This window comes from Mesoplodon mirus (genome assembly GCF_964341445.2).
Source record: "Mesoplodon mirus genome assembly, chromosome: 16".
Lineage (NCBI taxonomy): Eukaryota > Metazoa > Chordata > Mammalia > Artiodactyla > Ziphiidae > Mesoplodon > Mesoplodon mirus.
The window spans coordinates 70,465,509-70,490,695 of record NC_138992.1 but is presented as its reverse complement, the minus strand read 5'-3'; the positions used below and the strand labels follow the sequence as shown (position 1 = coordinate 70,490,695).

The window sequence follows — 25,187 nt, the reverse complement described above, 5'->3', positions numbered from 1 at the left end:
TCCCTGCTAAGAAAAGTAATTAACTAACTGACTTTCCAGCTAACATTCAGGGTAATACATTTAAGATTAAGGTCTTGCAAATATTAGTTCTACCACCGCAAAGCTAAACATTTTTGTTAGCGTCTTCCTTGACCTAATATTATCTGAACACAATGATTTTTTTTACTTTTTCTTGATTACCTCATTTAGAGATATAGACTTGTTTGCCTAGATGCACAGTGACACACAGAGACCAGCCAGCTGAAACCTGATTCACATACAAATTATTAGAACCCATTTAGGAAAGTATATCACCCGAATTCCCATTCCAAACCACTTATCAAAGACCCTCAGCCCTAGAAGAGGAGAAAATAGGTTCAGCTGGACAGAACACAGTGGAGTTTTGCACATTTCCTATTGTCCTGTTGCCATCACCACCATGAAAGCAGTGTAACCAAGAGGGGTATCTCTCTATTCCATGCAAGTACAAATACTGCCTCCCATCCTATTGGGATGAACTTTCCAATTCACAAAGCTCCTTCGCACATGTAATTTTGCATAACTGTACCATAGCCCCCTACATGGAGAAACAGGAGATCACCCCAGGCTGGACTTCAGTCTTCTACACAGAGTTGCATGCCTGTTGAGTGGCAGAGCCAGGATGCCAAGCCCTTGAGTACAGACCCTTTTGCCACTTTACTCAGAGGGTTCCTGCCATGTCTAGAGGCCAAAATGCATGAGAAGAGTTGCAGAGGGAGCACATATTCCTCTCCATGGTGGCTTAGGCAACGTTATCAGAAAAGGGGCAAAGTAGGAACTGTGAAGGTCAGGCTGTGGTTATTTTAGTAATTCACTTTGAAAGAAACTTCAAATGGGATGAAGAGATAAAGAAACATACTCAGATGCAATGTTTCTGCACCTGCTGCAAATAGACATTGGTGGCAAACCATCTGCACAACTAGTCTGTGGTTTAAGGAGGAGCCTGAAAATCTCCAAGCGACAGTCATAAATACAATGATATTGATTGTAAAGTGAAGAGGTTTCAAGAACTGGCCAAAAGAGCTTTAACTACTAATATTAACAGACTTCTTGCTGTTATAGGCAGAAGAATTAGCATAGAAATATGCACTGTGATTTCAGAATTAACTAAGAGGCTTCCCACCACTTTTTCTGAGAAATAGTGTCACTGACCACCACATCATGTCTTTAGGTGGTTATCGGATCACAGGTAGTCTCTTTTTTCTTATACACGTCTAGCCCTGGGATCTAGGTTCTAAAATCTCCACTAAAAATTCAAAGCACAAAGGAGTCACTTCTTGACACTTAAGTATCTTCTTATAGATAAAACACTATTTTCCACTATTTTGCATCGCATTTGTATTACGCTGTTGACTCCGATTTTAAAGCCTCAGGTGGCAATGCTGGGTGCTCAGTTCATGGAAACAACGGTAGGACTACAACTGCATCAATTTTCGTAATCTCTAACTGCTCATGGTATAATGATGAACCTCCACATATAAACCATTAATACGTCCTAATTAATACAAAATTATCCTTCTTTTGAGACAAGTTCTTTACATTTCACTGGCAATTTGCAATTCACAGCGCTTTCGCACATTTTCACATTTGAGCTTTTCATTATCAAACTAAAACTGATATAAGCCATAGCTGACTATGTAAATGCCTTGCAAATTGTAGAAGAAGACTGAAAAGCTCTAAGTATCCACTTGTCACCTGTTGGTTCATTGTGAGATAAGTGCTCAGCTACACTGATGGAACTGCTATTGTAGGCGATACAGAAAGTAACTGCCCCCTCTCTGGTTTGTTAGCGTTAAACCGCGCTGTAAGTCTACATGAGTTGGGAGAATGAGGAAAGTCCGGAAGAGGTTCATGGAAACTTACCGTGGCAGATTACGAACTCCAGTAAGCAGTTTAAAAAACTTAACTTTTTACCTAGAACCACTGTAGATTTACAGAATTGTTGTGAAGATAGTACAGAAGGTTTCCCTATCCCCTGCATTGGGTTTTCCTTATTATTAATATCTTACATTAGTATAGTCTATTTATTACAACTAATGAACCAATATGATACATTATTAGTCACTAAAGCCTAGGCTGTATGCAGATTTCTTTGGTTTTTACCTAATACCTTTCTTCTGTCCCAGGATCCCATCCAAAATATCCCATTACATTTAGTCTTCATGTCTCCTTAGGCTCATCTAGGCTGTGACGGTTTCTCAGACTTTCCTTGGTTTTTTATGAACTTGACAATCTTGAAGAGTACCGGTCAGGTGTTTTGTAGAATGTTTCTCAGTTAGAATGTGCCTAATGTTTTCCCCTTGACTAATCTGGGGTTATGGTTTTGGGGGAGGAGGATCACAGAGGTAAAGTATGATTTTCATCATCATATCCAGGGGAACTACTCTCAACGTGATTTATCTCTGTTGATGTCAACCCTAGTCACCTGGCTGAGGAAGTGTTTGTCTGGTTTCTCTTGTAAAGTTATTCTTTCTCCCTCCCTTTCCACACTGTACAAGATCTTTGAAAAACAGTCACTATGCTCAGCCCACACTTAAGGAGTGGGAAGCTATGTTCCACCTCCATGAGGGTGGAGTAACTACATAAAGTATTTGGTATGTCAAATTATAAAAACCTGAGAGGATTTCACAACTCAAAGATATCATAAATAAGAAAGAGGAAGAAGATGAGGAAATCCATTTGAGGAAGCCAGGAAGTAAGGAATTCAAGCTAATGATCAGCTAAGATATAGGCGGCAGTCACACCCCTCAACAGGGGTAAGCCTCATGACTTGAGACCCATTCCATTCAACTTTTTGCTGCCCAACTTTCTAGGTCTAGAAAAGTGAAGTACTCAAACATTTGGAAACTGGAGTGAATTCCAAAAATATTTTACTTTTCTCCTGGGATCACCCCGTAAGTATAATACTTCATTCATTGCAAATGCCTACCCATCAGTAAGGTTCTGGTCTTGAAAATGCATAAAATAGTTTTCAAGTTTCCAAGAGTCAATGTTTCTTTCTTGGGAGTGAATACAAGTGGATACGTGATGGAAGAGGTGCTATCTCTCATTTACAGAGGAGTAAACTGCGGTAGCAATTAAGTGATTTGCTAAAGATCTTCATCATCAATGATGTCTGTCTTCACTATTCAACGAAAAGGGCTATCTCAAAATTCTCCAAAGATCTACCTGTTGTCAAATACAATAGCCCTTTCTCCTTCCTTATTCTCCTTCATCTTTCTGTTGCATTTGACTTGGTTACCTACCTTCTGGTATTGGGTAGCTATTAATTTATAACAAACCATCCCCCAACTCAATGGCTTAAAAAAGCAATCATTCACGGTTGCTCACACATCTGTGGGGCAGCTAGTGTTCATCTAGGCTGGGGTCAGCTGGGTGGCCCTGCTTCTTTCAAAGATCTGCTAGCTGGCTGGCTGGCTGGGGAGTCCTTCTTCTCTTCAGTCTAGCAGTCTAGCTGGGGCATATGTTTTTCCACGGCAACGGCAGAAAGCAAGAGAACAAGTAACATCTGAGGTCTCTAAGAGCTAGGCCCCAAATGGGTACAGTCATTTCAGTCACATACTATCATCAGCTAAAGCAAGTCACATGGCCAAAGGGCAAGAAATACACTCTCATCAGTGAGGTCAACACACAGCTAGTGTGTGGATGCTCAGATAAGTGAAGAATTGGGGTCAGTAACGCAATCTATCATTTCCTTCTTGAAACACTACCCCCCTTTTTAAAAAACACATGACTATCATGATTCTCTCACTTTTTATTTCCTTAACCTTTCTTCGTTCAACCTCAGAACTAACTGTATGTGAGCTTTACATAAGGCTTAGCTTTTCTAAGTTTCCTGATTCTCTCCATGTGTGTATTCTTGCTAAGAAAGCTTATCCAGGATCAGACTCTCTAATTCCCTGATGGTCATTTGTAGTTTACCATTGGGCATTTCCATGTTTTCCTTTGGAATTGCCGGAGCTCACAATCTTTGGTCTCACGCTCTGCTTAAATCAATGTTTCTTCCCAATACAAAGCTGTATCTCTCAAAAAGACTTGGGTCTTTAGATCATATTTGCTATGAATGCAAAAACAAAACTCAAAGCCCTAGTGAAAACTCACCCTACATTAAGGAATTCGACATCTCTAAAATTTAGAAGAGAATATATGTAAAAGAAAATGATGAGAACATTATTAAAAACCACTTCCTATGAGAAATGGTTAAAGTTACTAATATATATATTTTTAAATCTAGAGATTATATAGGGCGTCATGTCCACCATGTTTAGATAACTTAGTGTGTGGTATAGGAAGACCTGAGGTTCTCTTCTTTGTAGCAGAACTATACTCAGTGGGTGGATTTGGGGGAGGAGAAGTTTTGCTTGATATAAGGAAGACATTTTTAGTAAGAAGAACTGTACAGAAACAGAATGGGCTAATATCTGTATTTTTCACATGTCACTCCTCGTTCCTGAAATGTCTTACTCTTTTTCCCACTTACCCAAAATCCTATTTACCCTTCAAGGCTTAGCCCAAGCTTTCATTCCTCTGTAAGCTCTTCCTAATTACTCAAATTTTATCAATCCCTTTCAACTCATTTTGCTAATCTCCTACCCCACCCCAACCAAATTAAGGGCTCTTTGAAAGTAGAAATAGGACATACTATTCTATAACTTCAAGTATTAAACAGAGCTCTGAGCTTATAACAGCCATTCAGTAAATTCTTACTGGTTTTTTGTTTGTTTTGTTTTTGTTTTGTTGAAGTATAGATGATTTACAATATTGTGTTAGTTTCGGTAGTACAGCACAGTGATACAGTTTTAGGTTTTTTTGCAGATTACCTTCCATTATAGGTTATTACAAGATATTGAGTATAATTCTTTGCGCTGTACAGTAAATCCTTGATGTGAATCTATTTTATGTATAGTAATTTGTATCTGTTAATCCCATATTTAATCACATATTTTCTGATTTCCAATCTAGAATTAGATTTGGTTATAATTTGAATCAGATTGAAATGCTCAGGAATCTGTTCATTTCATCTGGTTTCACAAGACGATACAGCTTCTGAATGTAATGACAGCCTGAAGGAAGTAACAGATTTTGCCAGCACTTGACATCCACAGAATTTAGAGATCCTTTAAAATCTTAAATTTTTAGCTCAAATAATTTGCTGGGAGAATTAGCAAAGTACGCCATCATTTCTTCGTGTCTGAAAATTATTTAAAAGAAAAAACAACTGGTGACTGGGAATATAGGATGTGGAAGAAGACATCCAACACTAGAGAACTGTCACTCTAGTTTGTATTCGGGTCTACCTGTTGTCATAGTTACTGCTGTACTGCAAGCGATTTCCTTCCTGAATCACATTCTGCAAACCTTCAGTGAAAATAAGCGATTCTTCTTGCTTTATTTTTCTCTATTCATGAATTGAGGCTAAAGAACAGCATCAGTTGCACAGTTGTTTTTACACTTTGAGCAAGATCTGAACCATCCAAAAAGAGTCAGAGGTTGAATCAAAACAAGTGCCTCTGATGAAGGCCTGACCTCCTTTTGTCAGCAATATTCATCAAGTAGCTAGATACTGGGGCCACAACTATGATTATGGCCCAGGAGGGAGAGACGAGTAAGGGATGCATCTCAATGAAATGCAATCAGGTCTGTGGTGGAAGCAAGAGACTAGAGACCCAAGGAAACACAAAAGACAGACATCTTGTAAAGTTTGGTGTTCTGGTCAGATCAAAGGGAGGTTCCATCCTGTGATTCTCAAAGCATTGTTCCCGTGAAGTTTAGCAAATGTATTTTCTGTCACTTTGGGTACAGGACACTGGTGTTACCCTGCAGGCTGGGCTCACGGAGCACAGGAGTGAGGCAGCCGGTGCTTCACACACAAAGTCCTATCACCTGCTAATATTCACGCACAGTCTCTCCTTTCTGCTTTGGCTGCAGGAACTCCTTCACCGACATCCTCCGGGCCATCCTGCTGTCACTGGAAGTCCTTATTGAAGATCCGGAGCTTCAGATAAATGGTTTCATTTTAATTATAGACTGGAGTAATTTTTCCTTCAAACAAGCCTCCAAACTGACACCATCAATCCTCAAACTGGCCATTGAAGGGTTGCAGGTATGTTCAATGAATGGACCATGCGAGATAGTATGTGACTGTGTGCTCTTTTCTTATTGCAACCCAAGTAATGTTTGCCTTTGAGAACGGAAAAAGAAAACTTCGATAGAATCCACCTGTGAATACTCCGTATTTTTACCCCAGCCTGAGTTGAGATGATTTTTTTTTTAAAAATGAGCCTCCATTTTCATTAACAACTCTAAACTACTGTTACCACGGGCACAAATTACCTACCGGTGTGATTATGAATAAAGCTTGGAGGTGTTTAGCCAAATCCGTGTGAGAGTTCACACAAATTAAAACTAGAAAACATCTACTTTATGAGTGTGCCCTTATATTGCAGTGGCATGGAAGCTTTCCAGCGTTTCTGGAAGCATCTTTGCACATGAAAATATACCCGCTGGATCCTCACTTCTCTGAAGGCAACGTGCTGAGGTGTTTGTACTAAAGTAAATCATTTCAGTGCAAAGGGAGCATATGGAAATCTACTTCCTGTTTGGATGACCAGTTGTCAGGACTTTGGGGAAGGGCTTTTTGCGCTGTGTAGAGGTTAGGGGAGTCAGTTCCTGGGGTCCCTTCTACTTTTAAGGACCGGTGATTCCATGAAAAGTAGCAAACTCAGAGCTAAGCAATGCTGCTTAGCTTCCTGGTGATGCATTATCATTGTACAAAAGAAAAGGCATAGTTCAGGAAGATCCAGAATCAGCATAGATAAAACTCAAGTCCCTTCTTCATTTTGTAGGAAGATCGACTCCCAACCGACGGCAGTTACGTGCAGCTACATAGGTCACGAGCTATTTGTTAATTCCCAGATCAAGCAGCCAGTACTCAAGCTCTTCAAAGTACAAGACTGGGAAGCCCATTTCAATCACCCATCATACTCTAGTGTGATGAGTAATTGGTGGGCCTGTTTCTTAAACTGTGGCTGATTCACATTAGGCTCCCAGCAAATAGGCAGCACTTACAGGGCCTCTGATAAGCTCATGTTTATTGAATGGAACTTATTTTGTTGAAAGGGTTTCCTATTTCAGAAGAGGAACAAGTACACACTGTTCCAAGAATGCCACATTATCCTGGGGAGTTACATCACACAGTGTATCGGGGGCACATTTTTAAATTTGCTTTTGCATTTCTAGGCTACAGAGGATCCTGCCTTGCCTTAAAAACATCTCAGTCATAGACTTGTTGGTCCTTTATTGTCAGTCCCTTTCTCTTAGCCGTCTTTTTCTCCAGCGTCCTCTCATCTAAGCCTCTGAACATCTGATCTTTGTCTCCTTAAAGCTTTTATCAAAGGGAGATTTAAAGTAAGCTGCAAGGTTTATTTCATTCCCTATAATTATGCTGGCCATATTTCCAGGATTTTCTGTGGTGTAGTACAAGCATCATATAATTTTATCTTTCTAAAAAGAGATAATTCATTACATGTGTAAGTAGCTGTGATTCAAATTCTACGTATTTATAAGATTTTTCATAAATCAGGAAGAAAAATGTACTTTTTCCAACCCTGTGTTCCAATTTTTATTTCTGGAAATGTGTGGATTATATAACATGTCCCCTGCCAACTTCTCTAGGCTAATGTGGGTCTTACTGAGTCAATGCATGCGAATGTGTTTTAAAACATAAAGCTGTATATAAGTTTGTAATATATTTTTACAAGAAATACTAGATGACCTTTTGTGGGGCAAAGCGAGTCCTATCTGGGCCTTCTCTCTTCATGTACCAGGGTCCAGGTTGAACTCCACAACGTCCTGTAGCTCTGGTTAAAGAATAGCCTCTACTGGGCGAAGGGGAGATGCGTGGGGTCAGGGTCAGAGTGGAGAAAAAGTACCTCCTCCCATCATCTCACAGAGCAATGGTCTGGACCTCTCTGTTGCTAAACAAGGTAAACTCCCTTGACTGTGGGAAAGCATCAGGCCTATCAGGCTGACTGGATTGGGATGCAGCTTTTTCTGTGAATTCCGCCTGCCCGGACCCTGAAGACCTAAGAACTCTTAAAAAGGTGCAGACCCTCCTGCCAGGAGAAGGAAGCCAGTGATCCTAGAAGAAGCTGAGCTTGGATGCAGCTCCTCTGTCTGGGATATGGGCTCCTTGTCCTAACGAGCTTGTTGGCTTGGTTCTTGCCCTACAGTGGGTGGTCAGCTCTGGCCAGCCACTGGCAACTTCTTGCTCCAGGCTATCCTCTCTCAGGCTTTGCGGGAATTCAGACACCATGGTCACCTCCCTACCAGCTCACCCAGGGACCTTTTATCACTGCAGGGATTGCTTCCATCCACAGTGTAACCATTAACTGCTTATGGCATTTCAAAAAAGTCTTAACTGATACTAGCAGAATTCATGTCTTTGTGGTCACACTGTGGTACAAGGAAGATCCCATACAGGTCTCCACTTGTCAGCCACGAAAGTTCAAGATAAATTTCATAACACCACTGGCATGGGTAAAGGCCATGGACTTCACTGGAGAAAAGGAAAGGGTCAGTGAGAGATGGAGAAGTCACTGCTGTTCTTTTTTCCTGTGCACCATCAGAGAGGCCCAAAGAGGTTCGAGTGTCCTGTAGACATGCAGGAGATTGCAGGGGAGGGAGACCCTATGTTCCAGTGAAGGGAACTTGCTTTCTCTGCTGTCCTGACTTTTGTGGGGTAGATGTGAGAAAGTAACCTGGCACGGGGGTACTCATCAGACTACTTTTGTGCTAGGCCATCTGGTTTGGGGTTTCAGCTGTTCATAGGCGTTCTCTAGGATTACCTGCGGATCAACTCCTAGAGGATCTGGGGCCCTGAAATATGGCAACCCCCTCAACACACACAGACAGTACAATACCTGCTGCAGGAGAAGGGGGTGGGGTGTTCAGGTTGTGAGAATTCAGAATCATTTTTGTTCAGTCCTTCGCCTGCATCACAACCTAGTTTCAAAACCCTGAGTTTTAGCTCCATTACCTCTGTTCTTAGTTCTCTATAAAGAAAGTTGTTCAGTGAGACCCTCAATTACTAATTGTTCCAGGTTGGGTTCTCTGATGAGCAGATTCTGACACAGAGATTAACATGTAGGAGATTCATTAGGGAACGCTCTTGGGGTCAGCACCGCAGAAGGGAAGCTACGAAGAATGGTTGGCAGCAGGAGAACTTAAGCTGGGATTCAATCATTTCCAATGAAAGCTTCAGGTGTTCTGAAACTGAGATGACCCTTCAGAGTTGTCCCTGACTGGAGTCAAGGGACTGGACCTTTATATTCCCACGTTGTTCAGTAACTGGGTGCAGGCCATCCTGAGAAGTGGTTGTGAGTTTGGGCAAAGCAGCTCTCTTCAGCCTGGGGCTCCAGAGGGCACTATTATCTGAGAATTTTCTCCTGGTAGCACCTCAAGCAGCTGGGAAATAAATACTCAGTCCTAAAGGGGGCCTGGCAGCATATCAGAATATCTACCACAATAAGCAAAAGACATTTGGAATACCCTGTAATGTAATGTCGAGAAGCGTCCTTTGTTTTGAATCTGGATGTTTAACTGCTTTTTTTCTTGGTTATATACAGTCCCAATTTTCCGCAAGTGGAGTTGATACCATGTAATATAGAGGTGATGGGCACTGGGCTAGCAAGTTGGTGACAGTCTTCTGTTTGGGTCTACCAATTGTATTTTAATGCTTTAAAAGGCAATTATAAGTTAGTAGAAGGAAGGAAGTAATAAAGATTAGAGCAGAAATAAATGAAAAAGAGACCAAAAAGAATTTTAAAAACCAATGAAACTAAAGGCTGTTTTTTAAAAAGATAAAGAAAATTGATAAACCCTTAACCAGACTTATAAAGAAAAACAGAGAGGGGGACCAAATAAGTAAAATTAGAAATGAAAGAGGAGAAATTACAACAGATATTACAGAAATACAAACAATCATAGGAAAACACTATGAACAGTTATACACCAACAAACTGAACAGTCTAGAAGAAATGATTAAATACCTAGAAAGATATAATCTTTCAAGACTGAATCAGGAAGAAATGGAAAACTGAACAGACTGATTACTATAGTAATGAAATTGAATCAGTGATCAAAAAACTCCCAACAAGCAAAAGTCCAGGACCAGACAGCTTCACAGGGGAATTCTACCAAATATTTAAAGAAGAGTTAATACCTATCCTCCTCAAACTATTCCAGAAAGTTGAAGAGGAGGGAACACCTCCATACTCATTCTACAAGGCCAGCATTACCAAAACCAGACAAAGACACTACAAAGAAAGAAAATCAGAGGCCAATATCCCTGATAAACATAGATGCAAAAATCCTCAACAAAAATATTGGCAAATTGAATTCAACAACACATTAAAAGGATCACACATCCTGATCAAGTGGGATTTATTCCAGGGATGCAAGGATGGTTCAATATCCACAAATCAATCAATGTGATACACCACATTAACAAAACAAAGGATAAAAATTATGTGATCATCTTAACAGATGCAGAAAAAGCATTTGACAAAATTCATCATTCATTCATGATAAAAACTCTCAACAAAGCTGCTATAGAGGGAACACACCCAACATAATAAAGGGCATTTATGACAAACCCACAGCTAACATTATACTCAACAATGAAAAGTTGGAAGCTTTTTCTCTAAGATCAGAAACAAGATAAGCATGCCAACTCTCACCACTTCTATTTAACATAAGTTTTGGAATCCCTAGCCAGAGCAATTAGACAAGGAAAAGCAATAAAAGGCATCCAAATTGGAAGGCAGTAAAACTGTCACCATTTGCAGATCACATGATACTATATATAGAACACCTGAAAGACTCCACCAAAAAACTATTAGAACAAATAAATAAGTTCTGTAAATTTACAGGACACAAAATTAATATACAGAAGTCTGTTGCATATCTATACACTAATAATGAGCTATTAGAAAGAGAAAGCAAGAATACAATCCCACTTACAATCAAATTTTTAAAAAATAAAATACATAGAAATAAATTTAACCAAGGAGGTGAAAGACCTGTATACTGAAAACTACAAAACATTAAGGAAAGAAATTGAAGAAGATGTGAATAAAAGGAAAGATATTCCAGGCTCATGGATTGGAAGAATTAATATTGTTAAAATATTCATACTACCCAAAGCAATGTGCAGATTCAATGCAATCCTAATCAACATATTTATGGCGTTTTTTACAGAACAAAAAATGATCCCAAAATTTGTATAGAATCACAAAAGGTTCTGAATAGCCAAAGCAATCTTGAGAAAGAACAAAGCTGGAAGTATCATGCTCCCTGAGTTCAAACTATACTACAAAGCTACAGTAATCAAAAGAGTATGGTACTGGCATGAAAAGAGATACAGAGATCAAATGAACAAAATAAAGAGCCCAGAAATAAATCCATGCACATATGGTCAATTGATCTATGACAAGGGAGACAAGAATATACAACGGGAAAAGATGGTTTCTTCAATAAGTGAGATTGGGAAAACTGGACAGCTATATGTAAAAGAGTAAATCTAGAACATTTTCTCACACCATATACAAAAATAAACTCAGAATGGATTAAAGACTTAAATGTAAGACTAAAACCTATAAAAATCCTTGAAGAAAACATAGGCACTCTGCTCTTTGACATTGATCTTAGCAATATTTTTATGGATCTGTCTCCTCAGACAGGAGCAACAAACGCATAAATAAACAAATGCGAGCACATCAAACTAAAAAGCTTCTGCACAGCAAAGGAAACCATTAATAAAACAAAAAAGCAACTTACTGAATAGGAGAAAATATTTGCAAATGCTATGTCCAGTAAGGGGTTAATATCCAAAATATATAAAGAATGCATATAACTCAACATAAAAATAATCCAATTAAAAAATTGATAGAGGACCTAAATAGGTACTTTTCCAAAGAAGACATAGAGATGGCCAACAGGCACATGAAAAGATGCTCAACATTGTCCATCATCAAGGAAATGCAAGTCAAAACCACAAGGAGGTATCACTTGACACTGTCAGAATGGCTATCATTGAAAAGAGAAGAAATAACAAGTGTTGGCAAGGATGTGGAGAAAAGTACACTGCTTGTGGGAATGTAAATTAGTACTACGGAAAACAGTATGGAGGTTCTTCAAAAAATTTAAAATAGAACTACCACATGATCCAGCAATTCCATTCCTGGGTATTTATCTGAAGAAAACGAAAACACTAATTTGAAAAGACACATGTACCTCAATGTTCCTAACAGCATTATTTACAAGAGCCATGATATGGAAGTAACCTAAGTGCCCATCAACAGATGAATGGATAAAGAAGACATGGTAAATATACACAATCGAATATTGCTCAGCCATACAAAGGAATGAAATCTTGCCATTTTCGACAACACAGATAGACCTGGAAGGTATTACACTTAGGGAAGTAAAGAAGACAGAGAAAGACTGTATGTTTTCACTTATATGTGCAATCTGAAAAACGAAGCAAATGAACAAACATAAAACAGAAACAGACTTACAGATAGATATAAAGAACAAACTAGTGGTTACCTGAGGGAAGAGGGTCAGGGAGGGGTAAAATAGGTGAAGGGGATTAAGACACACAACCTACCAGTTATAAAAAAGTAAGATGCAGAAAAAAAATAAAAAAATAAGATGCAGGGATATTATATAGAGCAAGGTAATATAGTTGATATTTTACAATAACTTCATATGGTGTATAGTTCATAAAAATATCTACTCACTATGTTATACACCTAAAACTAATATAATACTATAAGTCAACTATACTTCAATCAAAATCTTTTAAAAATAAAATAAAAGACAATTCTATATATCCGACTAATCTTTCACTACAGTGAAGCAAAGATAGTCTTTTTCACTAATGGTGCTAAAATAACCAGACATCCACATGCAAAAAAACAAATCTAGACACAGACACAGGAGATGTAGGAGAAAGTCTATGTGACCTCGGTTATGGTGACGACTTTTTAGATACAACACCAGAGCCACAATCCAGGAAGGAAATAACTGATGAGCTGAACTTCATTAAGATTAAAAGACTTTTGCTCGGCAAAAGACAATGAATGATGACCAGAGGTTGTGGGCAGGAAAGGATGAACAGGTGCAGCACAAAGGAGGATACTGTAACGACGGATACTTGTTGTTACACGTCTGTCCAAACTCATAGCGTGTACAGCACCAGGAGTGAACCATAATGTAAACTATGGACTTTGGGTGATTATGATGTGTCAGTGTAGGTTCATCAGCTGTAACAAAGGTACACCTCAGGTGGGGACTGCTGATAATGAGGGAGTATTATACGTGTGTGGGAGCAGGGAGTATATGGGAAATCCCTGTCCCGTCGCTTCAGTTTTGCTGTGAACCTAAAACTGCTCTAAAAAATAAAGCCTTAGTGAAGAAAAGGGCAATTATACTGCCTCTGACAACAGTCATTAAAAAAAATGGCATGTTAGGCTTCCCTGGTGGCGCAGTGGTTGAGAGTCCGCCTGCCGATGCAGGGGACACGCGTTCGTGCCCCGGTCCGGGAAGATCCCACATGCCGCGGAGCGGCTGGGCCCGTGAGCCATGGCCGCTGAGCCTGCGCGTCCGGAGCCTGTGCTCCGCAACGGGAGAGGCCACAACAGTGAGAGGTCCGCGTACCAAAAAAAAAAAAAAAAAAAAAAAAAAAAGGCATGTGCATACAACTTTGGTTATGCATTTCACAGGCTGAATTAATGAGTTATAATAATAATAATCATGTACAAAGACTGCTCTTTAAGGGGTCATCAGAATTTTTTACATCAAAAATTATCTTGCACCAGCCAGTCATGAAATTCTAATAGTGTATATAGTATATATTCCTCCTTTAGAGCAATGGGGTATGTCATTGTTTAGAATATTAAGTTGTCCCAGATACATAAATATTCTGTGAATATTAGTTCAAAAAACTTGAGTTGAAAATACTAATTTTGAGAATGCCTAGAAGTCACTTTCTCTCACTCTGCTGTTTCATTTCTTAAATGTGGTCAATAATGTCTAAAAGCCGTTATATCTGTTCATTACAACTTGTTTAAATTTTAATCAAACAAAGTAATATTTATGCCACCATTTTAATATAGCAAAGCATTATTCTCAATTCTGCTGGGGAATTCTGGCAGAATAAGCAGCTTGCTGGAGTCCTGTTCTTGAGTTTTGCACTGTTTCCAAAATCAATTTTTGGAATTACTTCTTGTAAATCACTGCCACCCAGCCATTACGATCAGCACACAGCATTTATCAATGTTCAGCCAACCCAGATACTTAAAGAATTTACTGTGCCGAAGTGTTTCACTTAGGAAGAGCTATATAGCCTTTTGTCCCATAGGCTACTTACAAAATATCTGATTCCCTAAGGACCCAGATGTTTGTTAAGGGTTTAGAGAAGCTTACTTTTCACTCACCAGAGGAGATCTAGGAAGCACTCTTTTTGTTTTTTTCTCATTTCTGTGCTTATGTCATTTTCTTCTGGCCAGACACTTTATCAGTTCATTAACTCTTCGTTCCAGTTTAAGGTTTACTGTGTGACTTTTGTTGTCATTTTTGTTAAAAATGGTTTTATAATATTTATATCTGCTTTGATTTAAACTCTCCCAACAGCTTTGGGCCAGTCTAGCGTGAAAGGAGGTTCATTGCTTTTCCAACTCTTAACCCAAAGGTGGGAGGGGACTGCGGGCAAGGCTCAGAGGCTCAGGCAGCTGGGAATCATCCATCTCCTGGGCGTCCCTTTTCATTAAACTGTTTCCAACCTTCGTTCTCTCTAGCCTCCTTCCCACATTCTGATTCTCCATCTCTTTTCCAAAACATACAATATGTCACTTGCCCTTGGGGAATCCAAAGCGCTCTATTCACTTGAAAGACCAGAACAGTAAAACGTCCGTCAAGTCATCGGGAAACATGACAGTTCCTGAGGGTAAATGAATGACCGGTGCGATTAGAAATCTGTAAAGGCTGGTTGGGCAGATGCATTTCGAGTTAGTAGTAGATTCACACCAAATCAACATGTCTATGACTCAGACATGCAGACATACTGACTTGTGGTGTATTCACTCAAAAGAAAAGGTGCGTCTGGTATTCTTCTAAACCAGCTGACAGCAGAGAACAAAGCAACCTGGCTTCCTGAAGCTACATTCTAGTAGGGTTTTATTATGCAGTGTAGTCCACAAACCAGCAATCTCGACATCACCGGGAGCTGGTTAGAAATGCAGACTCTCAGGCCCTACCCCAAACCTACTGAATCAATCTGCATGTCAAGTTCTCCAGGTGATGTGTACACTCACATTAAAGTTGGAGAAGCACTGCTCTAATAGACGGTATTGCGGTATAACGCGATGGATCGCAACCGTAAGTACACAGACTCCCCAGAGGGCTTGCTACAACACACACGGCGGGACCCCACTCCCAGTTTCCGATCCTGTAGATCTGGAGAAGAGCCCATGAGTTTACCCTTCAAAGACGTTCCCAGGTGACGCTACTGCTGGTACAACCATGCCTTGGTGTAGGTGAGAGCAGAGTCCAACTATGTGGGCTTCAGTCCTGGCTCTGCCACTGTAAGAGCTCAGGCGACTCATTTAACTCTTTCAGTTCTGGTTTTGCTGTCTGTAAAAATGTGGTGTCTAAACAGTGCTACCTCATGGGTTTATAGTAGAAACTAAATAGTGCATGAAAAGTGCCCAGGCCATAGTCAGTGCTCACTGAAAGGTAGAATGTTATTCAAAGAATGAGGAGGCCAGCCCTTATCTGTGGGCTCCTGTGCCTCTAATTCACGAATTTAAATGAAATGGCTCTCCATTGCCTCAGCTCTAAAGTTTGACCTCACCAGCCTGTTCACTGACCCCAAACAAGGGAGCTACCTTCTCACCTCAGTTAATGACTTGGGTCCAGCTTGGTGTCACTCGTTCAGACTGTGGCACTTGAGGTCTTTTTTCTTTCTGTTTATGTGTTGTGATCCTTTTAATTATCACCAGAGAGTCCACTCCCAAAGCCTCTGTAGCTGAGTGATTAATGGGGTCAAAATTCACCTCCTTCATCCTGGAGGACTCTTTTAAGCAGTAACATTTACAGTCTTTGATGCTTACAGTTTTCATATATTAAAGAATATGAGATACCAACAGTTTGAAGGAAAAGGATATTTGTATATATTTTGCGAAGAAGGTTCTTAATTCATTCTGAACACTCCAGGGGTGCCTGAAGAACACTCTCTCTCTAAACAAACTACTTTCTCAGGCCACAGAGCTGTAATTCTGAGTTTGCAGTAGTGCAATATGTTATTATAGAAATATTAGAGGAATAAAATATCCTTTTTAATGCTCTACCTTGTTAAATATCAATTAAACTCAGGAAGACAATTAGAGGTAATGACACTCTGGTGATCCAGATGGCAGACAGGATGGCCCATTTAAAACACTTCCAATTATATAGGTCTATCTCTGGCATTTTTTTTTTTTTTTCTTTTTGCGGTATGCGGGCCTCTCACTGTTGTGGCCTCTCCCATTGCGGAGCACAGGCTCCGGATGCGCAGGCCCAGCGGCCGTGGCTCACGGGCCCAGCTGCTCCGCGGCATATGGGATCCTCCCAGACCGGGGCACGAACCCGTATCCCCTGCATCGGCAGGCGGACTCTCAACCACTGCACCACCAGGGAGGCCCTCTCTGGCATATTTTTGATAACTGTTTTTTTTCTGGACTCTCATGCATTATAGACCTAGCCAATGCTCGGATTCATCTATTCAAGAAACAGTTACTAAGACCTGACTTTGAATCAGCCACAAAAGTAAACAGATACAGTCCCTGCTGTCAACAAGTCATCATTCAGAGTAGAGGCAGATCTATAAACAAATGATGTAAACAATGTTGCATGTGCAGGAAGGGTCATATGTACCAGGTTAATAAAATCCCAACCCAGGCAGGAGGAGTTAGGAATGGCCTCCTGGGTGAGGCCACACCTCATCTGATTCTTAGCAGATGACTGTGGAATAGCTACATGAAGGCAGGATGGGAGAAATTTCAGGTAGAGGAGATATTATGGGCAAAAATACAGAGGCAAGACATCACTCACTAAGAGAGAGAAGCAGAATTAATTTCATAATCCTGGCGTGCACAAGGGCCAGGCAAGCAGCTTGTATGCCCCTGTGGCATGCTAAGGAGCTTGGTCTCTTTCTGCAGACGTTGGGGGCCACTGAACATATTGAAGCAGGATGACACCACAGATTGATATTTCATCCGGGATCAATTTGGTAGGTATGAGCAGGGAAGATTCAAAGGCAGGGGAACCGAATAGAAGACAACCGCAATTGTTCAAGTAAGAAATAACCAAAGGCGAAATTAGGAGTGATAAAAGGATTCAATAAGTACATAGGAAGTAAAGCAAAGCAGTGCTTGGTGGCTGGATGCTTGAGAATGGGAAGCGGAAGCGCAGGGGTCGAGGATGAAGCTGGGTGTGCGGCTCCCGGGAAGGGCGGGGGTGGTGCCGACCTACGAGATGGCGCAGACGGGAGTGCGCAGGCGTGCGGAGAGAATGAGTGCTGGACATGCTGAGCGTAAGATGCCATGGGGGTACTTAACTGTTTACATTAAGTATAAGCTGAGGGGAGAGGTCTGGGCTGGACCTACAGAGTTGGTGGTATTTGAAATCATAGGAAAGGAAAGATCATTTGGAGAAAAACTATGGAGTGAAGCCAGTGACTGAGAAAAAGAACCCAAGTGAAGAGCAACAAAAATGAACAAGTTAGACGAGTTAGAAAGTTAGAAAGTCTTTTCTTTCCCAAATGTTATATAAAAATTCATATTTCCTTCTAGACTTAGATTTTTTTTAATTTAACATTTTTATCTATCAGAATTTACATTTGTAAAGGTGTGGAGGAAGGGATTTAACTTAATTTTTTTCTAGGTATTTTGATTAGTCTTAATCCCAGTTATTGAATAATGCCTCCTGAAATGCATTTTAGCAGACGGATAAATCAGTGATGAGGAAATATTGAGGAGAGTGATGGCAGAGCCAGTTATTCATTTAATACTTTCTGTTAAAAATTTGAGCTAGTTTTTGATGAGTATGGGTAACATGAATTGGCAAAGGCTGGAAGAGAAGATTCACTTCAATTCAACAACTATTTATTCAACTTTTCATGCGCCAGAATTCCAAGCAGGCAGAGGTGGAGGGACCAGCTGGTCATGCCCCCAGGACGGGACAAAGATTAGCTTGGTGTTCCTTCCATTCCACACAGGAGAAAATGAAAAATGAGGTGTGTTGGCCAGGCACAGGGTGATTGCTGTTGCGCACAAAAGCTGGACTGAAGACTTTGAAAAATATCTTTCACCGCTAAGGAACTCTTAAAATACAGTCATAAACATGATTTCTCCTGCTTCAATAATACTAGAGGGGAGTTTAGGAATTTCAAGATGTTTGATGGAGAGTATTAACAATGTGAAAAAAATTAAATGGTTAAGCTAATGCCAGCTCAGCTGAAATGTTGTTAATTGAGAGGAGTAATCCCTGAAGCCTTAATCCAGAGACTCATTAAGGATTTGGAAGAAATTACGAATAACTTGGTCCATTAACTGAATGAGGGTTTTTGTTTTTTTTTTTTTTTTGCTGTACGTGGGCCTCTCACTGTCGTGGCCTCTCCCGTTGCGGAGCACAGGCTCCGGACGCACAGGCTCAGTGGCCATGGCTCACGGGCCCAGCCACTCCGCGGCATGTGGGATCTTCCCGGACCGGGGCACAAACCTGCGTCCCCTGCATCGGCAGGCGGACTCTCAACCACTGCGCCACCAGGGAAGCCCTGAATGAGGTCTTAATTAAGATATTCTTAGAAAAAGAAGAGGACAGGGCAACGTTAAGGTGGATTTTCAGACTTTGGAAGGGGGAACTCAGTTTTGAAAGAGATCTAGGGAAGAGAAGACCTGACTCAGAAGTTGCGACAGACATAAAGCCTGAGAACACTCTGAAATATCCTTCTCTGGTCAGAGCACGGTATTGTTGAGTACTTTGGTACAAAGTTCTACTTCTTGATTATTCTTGTGTTTTCTTTTTCCTATAGATACTCACATTTCTTTGTATTTGTAAAAAATTGAGTGTCTTAATTACAACACCTTCCATAAGAAAGTTAGCTAAATATAGTAATTCGAAGTATAACAGACACATAGAGAAAATAACCAACTATGAGCATAAACTAATATTCAATATTTAAGAGCAACCATAAGTGGCTCTACCCTACTCATCCAAGTTTATTTACCAGTACTGCCTAAAACTACCCCCCCTTTCCTGCACCACTTGCCTAATTTCCTCCCTGATCACAGATGAATTATAAAACTCCCCTCTCTCCATTCCCATTCCCCCTGGTACCTCAGCTTGTAATGATGCCCATCCCCCTACCCTTTTTCCTCTTAACAATCCTCTCCATCTTTTATGATTAGTATGATGTCACGTCACTAGATCAAACCTTACTTCCTCTGTGAAGATTTTCTCCAGATTTTCTAATTCTTGATGAATGTTTCTTCCCCTAAAAACATGGTTTCTTCTAGACCACTGAATTTTAGATCTAAAAGAGAACTTGGGAATGGTACTGATCAGTAGGTCTCCATATTTAGCATGCTTCAGAATCTACAGGAAAGTTTTAAAAAAATACTGAACCCCTCTACAGAGTTTCTGATTTCCATAGGCCTGGGGTAGTAAGGTCTGAGAATCTGCATTTCTACCAAGTTCACAGATAATGCTGATATTGCTGATATGCTCCTTTTTGAGAATCACTACTATAGCATACCTTCTTTTTTGCCTTTTTTTTTTTTTTTTTTTTTTAGATTCCACATATAAGAGAGAACATACAGATACAGGATTCGCCTTTTTCTGTCTGACTTGTTTCACTTAGCATAACGCCCTCGAGGTTTATCCATGCTGCTGCAAATGAAAAGATTTCCCTCTTTTTATGGCTGAATAATATTCCATTGTGGTGTGTGTGTGTGTATATGGAATCAATTACATATATATATATATATACACCACAATTTCTTTATCCATTTATTCGTTGATGGACACTTGGGTTATTTCCGTATCTTGGCTATTGTAAATAGTACTGTAATGAACATGGGGGTAAACATATCATTTTGAGTTAGTGTATATCTATCTACCTACCTACCTATATATAGTTGATATACATACATAGATATAGTATGTGTATGTGTATATATGTGTGTGTGTATATATGTGTGTGTGTATATATATATATATATATATATATATATATAAAATTGATTCCCAATTCCAATTCCAAATGATTTTATCTCAATATTTTTCACATTTCCATCTTCTTCTTTCCACCTCCAGAGCTGCCACTTCAATTTGGAACCTCATCAGTTCTCTCCCAAAAGACAGAACACTTTTTAAAATTGCTCCTCCTGCTTTGTTCTAGTCTTGCTTTGATTCTACTAAAGGTTCCATGTTGTCTTCCTAAAAGTCAAATCTGTCTTGTAATATACACCATTTCCTTTTGTCTTAATTTAAATAAATATTTTTCATGATAAGTTGAAAAAATAAAAATTTACTTGAGCTTATTGGAAAATTTCAAAAATATGAAGAAGAAAACAAAATCAACCATAATTCCTCAGTCCAGAGAGAACCAGAATTCACATTTTGGTGTTTTTCCTTTTCACCTTTTACTGAGATATAACTCACATACCATATAATTCACTCATTTAAAGGGTACATTTGGTGGGTTTTCGTATATTCACAGAGTTGTGTAATCATCACCACAATCTAATTTTAGAGCATTTTTATCACCCCCTCCCCCAGAATCCCATATCCATTACCAGTCACTCCTCATTAATCACTTCCTCCACTCGTTCCAGAGCTGTAGGTAACTACTAATCTACATTCTGTCTGGATAGATCTGCCAATTCTGGATGCTTTATATGAATGCAATCATACAATATGTGATCCTTTGTGACTGGCTTCTTTCACTTAGCATACTGTTTGCAAGACTTATCCATGCTGTAGTATCTATCAGTCCTTCATTCCTTTGTATTGCTGAATAATATTCCATTGCATGGCTACCCCATTTTTTTTTCATTTATCAGTTGCTGGCCATTTGAGTTCTTCCCACTTTTGACGATTATGAATTATCTTGCTATGAACATTCATGTACACATTTTTTCCAAAGTGGCTGTATCATTTATATTCCTCCCAGCAATGTATGACAGTCCCAATTTCTCCACTCCTTGCCAACCCTAGTTATTGTCTTATTTTTTTTAGTTATATCCATATTCATTGGTGTGAAGCAGTATCTCATTGTGGTTTTGCTTTGCATTTCTGTAATGACTATTGATACTGAGGATCTTTTCTTGTGCTTATTGGTCATTTGTATACCCTTTTGCAGAACTGTCTATTCAAATCCTCTTCCAATTTTTTATTGGGTAATTTGTCTTCTTATTATTGACTTGTAACACACATATATATTCTGGATACAATTCCCTTATCTGATATATCATTTGCAAATACTTTTTTCCCATTCAGTAAGTTGTGTTTTCACTTTATTGATAGAATCCTATGAAGCATGAAAGTTTTTAATTTTGATAAAGTCCAATTTGTCTTTTTTCTTTTTTTTCTTGTGTGTACTTTTTGTACCATAGCAAAAAAAAAAAAAAAAAACCAAAAACAAACCTTGTGTAATCCAAGGTCATGAAAATTCACTCCTATATTTTTTGGGGGGTGTCTGTGATTCACTTTGAGTTAATTTTTGTGTATAGTGTAAGGTAGGGGTTCAACTTCAATCTTTTGCATGAAGATATCCACTTGTTCCAGCACCATTTGTTGAAGACTACTCTTTCCCCATTAAATGGTATTGCTTCCCTGTTTGAAATCAATTGACCATTAATATACAGATTTCTTTCTGGGCCCTTAATTTTACTCCACTGATCCATATATCTATACTATGCTGGTATAACGTTGTCTTGATTACTGTAGCTTTGAAATAAGTTTTAAATTGTGAAATGTGAGTCATCCAACTTTATTCTTTTTCAGGATTGTTTAGGCTATCATAGGTCCCTTGCATTTTCACATAATTTCAGGATCTGCTTGTCAATTTTGGGGAAAAAAAAATGGAACTGGGATTTTGATAGGGACTGAACTGAATCTCTAGACCTGTTTGGGGAATTCTGTCATCATATTAACATATTGACACATTCTGCCATCATATTAACATATGTCATCATATTAACATCTCAGATTAACATTTACCTAGAATTTAGGTTCTTGAAAAAATATTTTATAGTTTTTTATACAAACCTTGCACTTCTTTTGTTAAATTTATCTCTAGGTATTTTATTCTTTTTGATAATATTTTAAATGAAATCAATGTTTCATTGCTAGTATATTGAAATATAATTAATTTTTGTATATTAATCTTGTATCTTACAACCTTGCTGAACTCGTTTATTAGTTCTAGTAGTTTTTAAAACTGGATTCCTTAGGATTATTTATATACTAGATCATGTCAACTGAAAACAGACAGTTTTACTGTTTTTCCCATCTGATGACTTCTTTCTTGATTAATTGCTCTGGCTACAATCTCTAGTACAATATCGAATAGGGGTGGTAAGAATAGACATCCTTGTCTTGCTCCTGGTCTTATGGGAAAAGCATTCAGTCTTAGTTAGTTGCATGTTTTGTAGATGCCCTGTATCAGGCTGAGGAAATCTCTATTCCTAGTTTGGTCAGTCAATAACCATCTCCTTTTAAAATCCTTCAGTAGATCCCTGTTTCCTATCAGATCAAGTTCATGCTCCACAGCCTGTGACTGAAGATCCTCCTGGAGCTTCCCCTGCTTACTTCTCCAGCCACATCTCTGGACACTCACTCTGCACCTCCTTTTCCAACCTCATCTCCAAAATGTTGAGCTCTACCTATTGTAAACTGTATGTAGTTCCTAACATTCCATGTTACCTCATGTCTCTTTGTTTCATCTTCTGCCTTATCCCTACTCTTTAGTTCCTAATTATACTTCAAGACACAGCTCAAGTGCCACTAATTTCAAAAAGATATCAATTAACTAGATCTGGTTTAGGTGCCCTTCCTCTATATTCTTACAACACACTGCACATATTCCTATGCTAGAGTTCACATACTATTCTGCGTTGTTGATTTAAGCTTCTGCCTCTCCTAGGAGGATACATTTCTTATAGTCAGGGGCCATATCTTAACCCACTCAGTAATTTGATGGGCGGATGAATGGATGGATGTTGAGATTTATGTCACTTTTTAATATTGAGCATACATAAATGAATAAAAAGACTCACACAATCCTAAAGTTCTTAGCAGCCATAAAAAGCAAGAGACCTTAAAGGTAAATGGAGTTGTTCCAGGGCCCATGGAATATAAACGCAGGAAAATATGGATGGCAAATAAATAGACAAGTCAAGCAAAAAAACCAAAAAGTGTTGAGTTTACAGACCTTGTCTCAATTACCGGAAACAATGGTCTCTAGGAAACACCTTCCTAGGGACCCTTATGCCCCATTTCTCCCACCGCTCAACAACAATATCCACCACTAGTTATAATACGTTCCATTCAACTCAAACAATACAGCAGCCTATATCAATATGTCAATCTACCATGTTCATGCACAGAAGAAGTAAGAGTTGTAGCCTCTGACTGTAATAAAAGCAGGTTTCACCAAATGGCTAACGCTCACACACAAGATTCAGTGAGACATGAAAGCAGTCAATAATTAAATGTTAAAATGGGTAGCGCAGACAACAGCATTTCAGTGGAGAGAGGCTCATTCACTCACGATTATTGACTGTGCACTAGCAGTAAGCCAGGTACTGGCTTGCATGTTGGATATATAATGTTGGATAATTCAGAATCTGTGTGTTCAAGGAAGTTATAGTCTAGTGAGGAAGTAATGCAAGTTAACATATAACTTATATTTATTCATTCAGCAAATACCGTCACAGATACTATCCTAGGGGTGCTCATGATACAGCAAGGAATTAAAAAGACCAAAATCTCCGCCCAGACACAGCAGACATTCTAGTTGGGAGAGGAGGCCAATAAGCAGGTGGAGAAATCATATAGTATGATAAAAAATAAATACTATGGAAAAAACAGATTACAGTGATTGAGACTGCTGGGGCACAGATGAGAATGGGGTGCAATTTAGAGTCCTTGTGATTGGCCTCATTAAGAAGGTGACACTGGAGCTAAGACTTGAAGGAGGTGAGGCAGTTAACCATACAGCTACTGAGGGAAGGATGCTCCAGGCAGAGGGAGCAGGCAAGCCAGCGCCCTGAGGTGGGAGTGCCTGCAGTATTCACAGAACAGCAAAAAAGCTCTAGTTCTGAGGTTAATTGACTAAGGGCAGCTGTAGGAGATGAGGTCAGAGAGGGTGGGGTGCCCTATGGGCCTTGGAAGGACTAGTCTTAGTAAAATGAGGAACAGTTGGAGGTCTTTGAGCAGAAGAGTGATGCAATCAAATTTTTAAACAGATTACCCTGGGTGCTTGTGAAGAATAGACTGACAATACAAGAGTAAAATGAGGAACAGTTGGAGGTCTTTGAGCAGAAGAGTGATGCAATCAAATTTTTAAACAGATTACTCTGGCTGCTTGTGAAGAACAGACTGACAATACAAGAGCAGAAGCAGGGAAACAGGTTGGGAGATGATTGGCATCATTTAGGCTTGAGATTATTCTAGTGGCTGAGACCAGAGTGAAAACAGCAGAGGTGGTGGGAAGATAACCAGACTCTGGATATGTTTTAAGTTAGAACCACCAGCATTGGATGTATGAGTTTTGAAACAGAGAGGATTCGAAGATGAATTCAGGGTTCTGGTGAGGGCTAACACCTAGGAGAATGGAGAGGAGGGCAACGACTTCAGGTGAATCCGATCGGGGACGGGGTCGGGGAGCTCAGAAGTCCAGTTTTGTACACTGGAAGCTTGAAACCTTCCAAGTGGAGATTCATGTTGGCAGCTGGATATGTAAGTACCAAAGCAGAGATGAGCAGAGGATTCCATGGGACCGTGTAGGAAGGGCACCCATATGAGGCTTCGTGAGGAAAGGACAAACACTGCCTCTCGAG

The 25,187-nt window shown here is 39.6% G+C and overlaps 1 protein-coding gene and 1 long non-coding RNA gene across 3 annotated transcripts in view; one reads left to right on the top strand and one right to left on the bottom strand.

Annotated features, from left to right (window-relative positions):
* Window positions 1–25,187, top strand: part of CLVS1 (clavesin 1) — a gene marked incomplete at both ends in the record, with an annotated part of 139,040 nt that overhangs the window by 48,579 nt on the left and 65,274 nt on the right. Inside the window, one exon of the mRNA XM_082601147.1 lies at window positions 5,947–6,121. Coding sequence (XP_082457273.1) covers window positions 5,947–6,121 — 175 coding nt within the window. The remainder of the gene's footprint in view (window positions 1–5,946; window positions 6,122–25,187) is intronic.
* LOC309791932 overlaps window positions 1–25,187 on the bottom strand; it is a 135,475-nt gene that overhangs the window by 103,386 nt on the left and 6,902 nt on the right. The gene's annotated exons all lie outside the window — the stretch shown is intronic.